Below are 8,689 nucleotides of genomic sequence, written 5' to 3'. Positions count from 1 at the left end.
AGACTTTTTCATGTCCCGTCATAAATATGGCCAGGACATATTATAGTGTTTGTGCTGCCCGCCTGTCCTTCCTTCCAACCTTTTGTCCTTCGATCCTTCTGTCTGTCCGTCACACTTTCAATGTAACTGATGAAGATATTTTAACCAAAATTCATACACTGGTACATATTGGTGAGTAAAATACGATAGTGGCATTATTTTCTTACTTTGATCTTTCCTTTCACCTGTACCTCAATATTCCCTATTTTGTGTTTAACTTACTCTCTGAGTAACTATTCAAGATATTGTATCAAAACTCAAACACTGATACATACTAAATGGAAAGTTTTAAACAAGTTTCATTAAACTTCATATTAATACAAATTGGTGAGCGCTATTCACCTGCTTCATAATTTTCTGACTTTGACCTTCCCTATGACCTTATCTTCATTTTCAAAATATATTTATTTAAAGTTACGTATTTAGTAAGAGCAATTTTACCTCTGTCATAATTTTCTGACCATGCCTTTCTTTATGACTTTGACCTTCCCATGACCTTAAACTTTTTTTAAATCAAACTTCATAGACTAAGATATAAATTCGTGAGAGCAATTCAGTTGTGTGATTATTTTCTTATCTTGACCTTCCAATGACTCACACCCAACTATTCTTTCATTTTGTAGTTACCTAAGTTTCAAATGTAAAAGGTAAAAATAACGAACAGTGATCAATCTAAAAAAAAAATCGCAAACATTACAAATATGTGAAGAGGGTATAAAACATGGACCCCTGGAAATTCCACGGGAATCAGGGATCAGGTGCCTAGGAGAAGTATAAGCATCCCATGTTGACCGGCCACACCCGCCGTGAGTCCTGTGTATTGATCAGGTAGACGGAACTATCTGTAGTCGATTCAGTACAAAAACAAAGGTCTAACAATTGGTATGAAACAATTCAGCCAAAATACGACCCAATGATAGGTCATATTTGCTAACAAGGTCATTATAACGACCATAAAATTTACGAAATACTGACTATAAACGAGGCTGTTGAAATCCCTGTATCGTCAACTTATCAGTGAGTAACCTGCCTCGCCTTAAAAATTGATTGTACTCAGAGCAAGCTCCTGAGAAGCGAATAAGTTGGGAGACACAAATACCATAAGCAGGTGATACATATAGTGGAATATTACTACATGTACAGAAATAAGGAAGATGACGATGGAAAAGCTAAAGTCATCTCGTTTGTCATGCAATTTAGTTGTTAATGGCCTTTATCGTCTATAGTCAAAAAAACATCTAAAATGGAACAGATGTGGCAGAATCTGTGGTGTTTTATTTCAAGTTCACTGGGATATATCGAGTCGACATACGAATGAAAATAACTATTGTTAATTGATAAAACATCGTCGATATATCTGAATGTCGAATTGAGGGCCACAGCTAGTGTTTTCCTCTTCTCTTGTAGAAGTTTTTGAATAAATTCTAGTCCGTCCACGGTAGCTCAGTCGGTAGAGCCCTCGCTCCCTGATCGTGAGGTCGTGAGTTCGAATCTCGGCCGCGATTGACCTACGTCGAAAAAAAAAAAATGGGGAGCATCTGTTCCTTCGCCACGCGCTCGGCACTTTGAAGTGAAAGTTGCGGGTCCTTCGGATGAGACCTTAAAGATATACACGCTATAACTTGCGCTAGTTAAAAATAAAGTTGGAAATTTATTTATTTTGTTTACCAAACAAAGTTACGAAAATACTGTAAATTACACAATTGAAAATGAACGCATTATAAAGATCTCAAATTGTAATTATTTATTTTCCTGCTAGGAAAGTAATGCCTCTATTTAAATTCATACGTCATGTGACACCGTTACTACTTTTAGATTGATAAACAAAAATGGCGTCAAGAAAACGAGGTAGGTCGTGTGATATACAAAATAACTTTTGACATGGATGGCACAGTTTCATGCTTAAAGATACTTATCTTTGAAAACAACCAGTATTAACTATCTACTCTGTAATGACAGATATTAACTTTTATTCAAAATCGTAGTCACAATGCAACGTACCTCGTCGTCTATGATTTCCCGCGGACATGCGTGTCTATATCCTGTTTACGCACTTCCTTCATCAATATTCATGAAAAGGCTGAATTCTTAATTGCAGATCTTGCTTAATTGTTTTGTAATTACAACGACTTATATAAAGTTAAACTTTGTGGAAAGTAATTATTTTTTATTACACATCATGTTTCTCAAATCATTTAATCATTTTGTTTCACATAAAAAATAGCGTTTATATAGCGTGTATATCTTTAAAAACCAAGGTCCCGTGTCACGACAGGCGTCGGCACGATAAAGATCCCTCACTGCTCAATGACCCTGAGTGCCGAGTAAAGGTCAAAATTTGAAGCCCTTCACCGGTATATGGTGACGTCTCTATATGAGTGAAAAATTCTCGAATGGGACGTAAAACAACATACAATCAATCAATCAATGAATAAATTCTGCTTCATATGAATATAAAAACAAGTCAGCTTATAAAGGAACACAATGTCATCGAAATTCCAACACTTTGTTGGAAAACTTGGTTCCGAAGACTACAAAAATGTTGTCAATGAGGAACTCCAGCATCCTTTCAATATCAACTTCAGAGTACTTGTGTATACAATCAGAGTGGTTTTTAACGAAGTAATTTTGCTGATGACCAATCACAAGATGTGAAAATTTCCGAGTTCCGTTATTATTTATGAAGCAGTTGTCTATGATATCAAGAAGTCTAGATTTTAACTTATCGCGAGGAATTGTTGTATAAAGTGTAGAAAGTCGTACGTTTTGATGTTATAGACTTTTAAAAAAATTGTTGATTTTAAAGTTTCTAAAAGTTCTTTCAAGATTTTGAGGATTCACACCACTTCTAGAATAAGCTGTAGTACATCTGAAGTAAGGAGATGTATAACAGTAGTTAATGTACATAACTATAACCTTTGAGATGTACATGTATAGGGTAACTGTACATAGCTGTATGGAAATGCATAGCAATATTAAATGTACATACTTGTAAGTGTAAGGAGTTAATTGTACAGTGACACTAACTGTAATTGTGTAGGAAATTTATATATATAGTATTAACTTTAAATAAGGAGATGTATAGCAATAGTAACTGTAAGGGGAGTATAGCAATAGTTACCGTACATAACTGTAGGGAGATGTATAGCATTATTATATACATGTATACATAATTGTAAGGAGATGTATAACAATAATAACTGTACATGTATAGCTGTAGTAACTTAAAGTATGGAGATTCATGACTATAGTAACTTAAAGAAAGGGTATTTATAGCTATAGTAACCTGAAGTAAGGAGATATAAAGCTAGCTATAGTAACTTAAAGTAGGAAGATGTATAGCTATAGTAACTTAAAAACTCAAAGTAAGGAGATGTATAGCTATAATTACTTAAAGTTAAGAGATGTATAGCTATAGTTTGTTAAAAGTAAGGAGATTTATAGCTATAGTTAATTAAAGTAAGGAGATGCATAGCGATAGTTACTTAAAGTTAGGAGATGTATAGCAATAGTTACCTAAAGAAAGGAGATGAATAGCAGCTATATTACTTAAAGTTAGGATATGTATAGCTATAGCTACTTAAAGTAAGGAAATGTATAGCAATAGTTACCTAAAGAAAGGAGATGGATAGCAACTATGTTACTTAAAGTTAGGATATATATAGCTATAGTTACTTAAAGAAAGGAGATGAATAACAGCTATGCTACTTAAAGTTAGGATATGTATAGCTATAGTTACTTTAAGTAAGGAGATGTATAGCAATAGCTATATATATAGTTACTTAAAGAAAGGAGATGAATAGCAACTATGTTACTTAAAGTTAGGATATGTTTAGCTATAGTTACTTAAAGAAAGGAGATGAATAACAGCTGTGTTACTTAAAGTTACATGTATGATATGTATAGTTATAGTACTTAAAGTAAGGAGATGTATAGCAATAGTAACTTAAAGTTAGGAGATGTATATGAATAGTAATTGTATAAGGATATGTTTCTAATATTAACTGTGAAAGGAAATAGAAAAAATATACTTATATACTGTAATCGTAATAAGATGTATTTCAGAGAGCTTGAAAACAAAATTATTTTTTCAAGTTCAAATGTTTAATGACTAAACTTTAATTCTTTTAACAAATGTAGTTACTGTATGTCCATATATTAACAGTATAATCTCATATAAAGGGGAATACATTCAAGATTTAAGAATTCTGATAACCTAAATATTCTTTAAACGAACAATTTTGAAATCTAATTCAGACAGGTAAGTATATTTTTGATACATATTACAGTATGTATAGGCACATTAACTCTAACTGTTAGAAGATGTATAGAAATAGTAATTGTATCGAGTTTTATATTTTTTTAGTTTTAGTTCATGTCTACAGATGTTTTAAACTCTGAATGACTAACATTTTTCTGTTCTGTAGCATTGTACCAGAAACTAGATTTTTGGAAGCTTTCTTCCCTACCAAAAATTCCTATAGTTTACTATAGTTAACTATAGTTTACTACAGTGATAACTTTGACGTTAAGAAGACTACAGTTAACTATAGTGATAACTTTGACACTTTGATTTACTATAGTGATCACTTTGAAAACTTTGATTTACTATAGTGATCACTTTAAAACTTTGACTTACTGTAGTTAACTATAGTAAACTGTAGTTAACTATAGTTTACTATAGTATTTTTGTTAGCGTTATAGTAAAGGTTCAAAATTGTTTAAAGCATGGGCGCGTAAATAAGAGGGAACCTTAATGGAGTGTAAAACTAATTGGGAAAAAGTACAATGGATCTCTCCAAACATAATAAGACTGCGACGTGTTGAATGAACATGCAAACAATCAATATGTACTTTAGGAACATATGTCTTGATATTTCTGTAAATGCAAAAAACTAAAATTTTCTCCTAACTAAAATGAACAGATATTATGTAACCTCGCCTAAAGGGTGGAAATGGAATCAGGACGTGTCAAGGTGCAAGACAGATGATATTTAAAGACCATTCTAAATTCTTTGATATAATCGAGATATTTTTCACCATGTTTAGGATATTAAGGCGATAGGAAATGCCATCCATTGTAATTTTTTTATTAAAATAATACATCCTTGAACGACGTATTCATGTATATGTACAGTATGACTGGTAATTCTACGGAAAATAATATAAATCTGTTCAAGAATGTAAAGTTAGTGAAACATGCATTTCATTAAATCCGTTGGAATTTTTCATCTGTTCTGAACGAGAAACAGATTTAAACACTAAAAGTCATGTATCAAATAAATTTATTATCTAGGTATTTTCTAATTAACCCCCCTCTTTTATATAAAAAATCCCAATCTGAGAACAGAATTCGTTACATCAGAACATCTACTTTGAATTATGCCATCGAAACTTCAGGACTATCCACACTAAATTGAAAGGTTTCGCAAGCATTCTACAAACTGAAATTGTTGCTCCTGCCAATTTCTGTTATTAGAACAAAATAGAACCAGGTTTAGTGACAGAATGGATAGGAACTAGGCTGAAAAAGTATAACATAAATCTCAGTTTATTTAGAACAAACTACCTTCGTGTTATATGAAAATAAATAAATCACAGCTATCTTGATTAAGGCAATGCCGAGACAATGGCGTCATTAGTTATATTTTGAACATTTTTTCTGTTTATTAATCATCGTCAAATAAAAAAAGAACATTTATTGCACGAAAGCCAGAGAAGTCATGCAAAAGAACCGTGTGTTAAAACATTAAGTTGGCATGATTTGATGTTAATGTTGAAATATTATCGCTTTATTACAACGTCAATTTTGTTAATTATGATTATTATCCGAAAAGATTATATCAAGTAGAACGGAAATACTGGATGATGTTTCGCAAAAAACTAACATTTATTTCAGGGAAAGGGTGCGCAATAGAACACAATATACTTTCTATATTGACAATAGTCTGTGTATTTTAAATATTCTATTAACAAGCGTGAAGAAGTCTAAAATTATTGTACCTAAACTCTACCACATAACAGGGCATGCAATTCATCTTGCTTTGAAAGCTACAGGAGTTCATGAAAGCAAGATTTCTAGTGAATTGAATCCAAATGATTTACAACACATACATCGTAACACTTGAATTCCAATTTGATACTTGTTTCAAGTGTCTCTAGTTTTTGATCGTTGGTTGAAATTAGATATGCTAATCTTAGCTTTGCGCTTGAAGTACTAAAGTAGGCAATATTAAAGAACACACATATTTAGTGTTTAATGTTTAATGTCGATGTTTGAAAATTATCATAGAACTTGCTACAAACAAACCTTTTTCAAAATGATGAAAATTGATTCTGAATTTATGTTAATATAAGTAAAATGAATAAGTTTAGGCACATAAACTTTAATTTTGTTTTCAAGATTTCATATTAATGGCGATAAAAAGAGTGAGAACTTCGAACAACATTTTTAAAAAAATGCAATTTCATAATGTTTTAAGAATTTGATATTTTCATCATTCACAAAATTAAGAAAAACATAATATTCAGAAAAGTCTATTTAAATATATCCTCAAAAGAACCACATCATTCTTCGGGGATTAGACCGTATAAACCGAGGTCCCGTGTCGTAGTAGGTGCTGGCGCGAAAAAGATCCCTCACTGCTCAATGGCCTTAAGTGCCGAGTATAGGTCAAAATTTGTAGCTCTCCACCGGCAAGTGGTGGCGTCTCCATATGAGTGAAAAATTCTCGAGAGGGACGTTAAACAACAATCAATCAATCAATCATTCTTCGGGGAGAATTTCAGTCAGTGACAATTGCATTCTGCACTGAATAAGACAGGCTTGGCTCATTTTACTAAAATGTTTCTTTTTCTAGTGGAGTATATATACATAACTCACGTTTTTAACAATCGGAAAGAAAAGATTCCGACAAAAAAATAAATGTACATTACGGCACAGCCATAGAAGCCTGAGACTACACCCAACCTCCCCTCTCGATCAGATGAGGAGTTACGGGCCGTTTCGACTTTTTTCATCATCATTTTATGTTTTTATGATCCAGTCAAAAAAAAAAAAAAAAAAAAAAAAAAAAAAAAAAAAAAAATTAAACAAACATTTCATTAAAAAATCTTTTGAGTTCCATTGTATATTGTTTCATACTTAAAGTTGGTTAGAGATTTTTAAAAAAAAGTTTGTTTTATGATTTTTTCCCAGATTGATGATATGAATTATTTCACAAATACGTTATAAAAAGATATTTATGAAAAAAATCCAAAAGGCACATGGGTCTATATAGAAAGGGAAAGGGGGGTCGGGGTCCTATCCTCAGGCGCCTATAGGCACAGTGTCTGAAAGAGAAGAAAATTGAATGATAGAAAAATGTACCTTGGAAGTAAGGCGATATTCTTCGTGGCACCCACTGCTTTTATAATCTGATCATATCTAACAAATAGATATTTAATATAGACAACATATAAAAAAATGAATGTAAAGGGTGGTATTACATCACAATAATAAGTATAATTTGGCTGGTTAAGATCAAAATTCAAAAACGAATAATTTGATCTGACCATTGATGAGAAAAATAATCTCAAATAGCAGAGGGACAACAGGGTATTATCATTCATGTACAGTCTTATTTCAGTATGTATTATCTCGAACAAAAGAATACCATGTAAGGTAAATATACTGCTTACATTCAAACATTAAGAGGCTATGGAATAGTAATACGCAATTGTTTTACTCTACTTGATTCATTTTGATTACACACTGTCACTGTAACTGATATAACATGATTAACATCACTAAATTACATATAAAAATCCCCTTGAAACACAAAAACACGCGAATACATATATTCGTAAGTAACTGGTTTTCTCTTTTTCTCAAACTCTAGTTTGTTTGCAAGTGTGAAAAATTACAAAATGCAATGCATTTAATGTAAGTAGTGATTCTCCTTTTAAATAAAGTCACAAATGATACAAAAATAAGATAACCAATGAGATCGCTGTTGTAATGCTGACGTAAGGCCAACACGTGCCAGTGGCGTGGTTACAGTAGTCCGTATCACATAAGCAAAGTTTTGCTGCATGTCCTGTGATGTTCATTTGATGACAACCATTTGTCTCGTTGACGTCAAGACTTCCAATCCTATAGCAGCTTCGAATGATTCCTACCCAATGTTCTGTAAAAAAGAAAAACAGGAAAAAAAATCAAAAGCGCTTACGGATTTTTGCATGCAAAGTTGCACTCTACCAACAGCTAGCTCTCTGAAACTCGCCAATGAATGTTTTTAAAATTTGCCATAAAATTTTGTAATTTAATTTTGCATGAACAAAGTATGCAAACTTGAGTAATAGCATATACATGATTGGTTATATGAGTTTCATGACACGGAAAGAACTTTTTTTTGTGCCAAAAACTCATTAAGACATGTGAAAGTTTGCACATTTCTACATTTAAAAAAATCCGATAGAAACATTACAGCCTCTTTGTTCAGTACTATGAGTTGATTGTCTACAAGTGGGGGTCGATGTCGGTAGGTGATTATGGACGAGACTCGGTAACATATTTTATACTATTAGGCATTTAGACGACAATTTCCATATGAGTTAAAATAATGTAAACATGGGTTACACCCGTCGCAAGGAATGGTCACCACAAATG

At 32.3% G+C, this 8,689-nt stretch overlaps 1 protein-coding gene across 3 annotated transcripts in view; it reads right to left on the bottom strand.

Moving 5' to 3' along the window:
• Positions 1-7,930: 7,930 nt before the first annotated feature.
• LOC133187432 (uncharacterized) overlaps positions 7,931-8,689 on the bottom strand; it is a 53,866-nt gene continuing 53,107 nt past the window's right edge. For all 3 annotated transcript variants that reach the window (XM_061322840.1, XM_061322993.1, XM_061322916.1), the window contains one exon: positions 7,931-8,207. In XM_061322840.1, coding sequence (XP_061178824.1) covers positions 7,993-8,207 — 215 coding nt within the window. In that variant the 3' untranslated portion in view covers positions 7,931-7,992. The remainder of the gene's footprint in view (positions 8,208-8,689) is intronic.

The sequence above is a fragment of the Saccostrea echinata genome, unplaced genomic scaffold (genome assembly GCF_033153115.1).
Source record: "Saccostrea echinata isolate AGI-Se365-2 ecotype Australia unplaced genomic scaffold, CSIRO_AGI_Sech_v1 ptg000001l, whole genome shotgun sequence".
In the NCBI taxonomy this organism is placed as follows: domain Eukaryota; kingdom Metazoa; phylum Mollusca; class Bivalvia; order Ostreida; family Ostreidae; genus Saccostrea; species Saccostrea echinata.
This window is presented reverse-complemented; position numbering and strand designations above follow the sequence as displayed.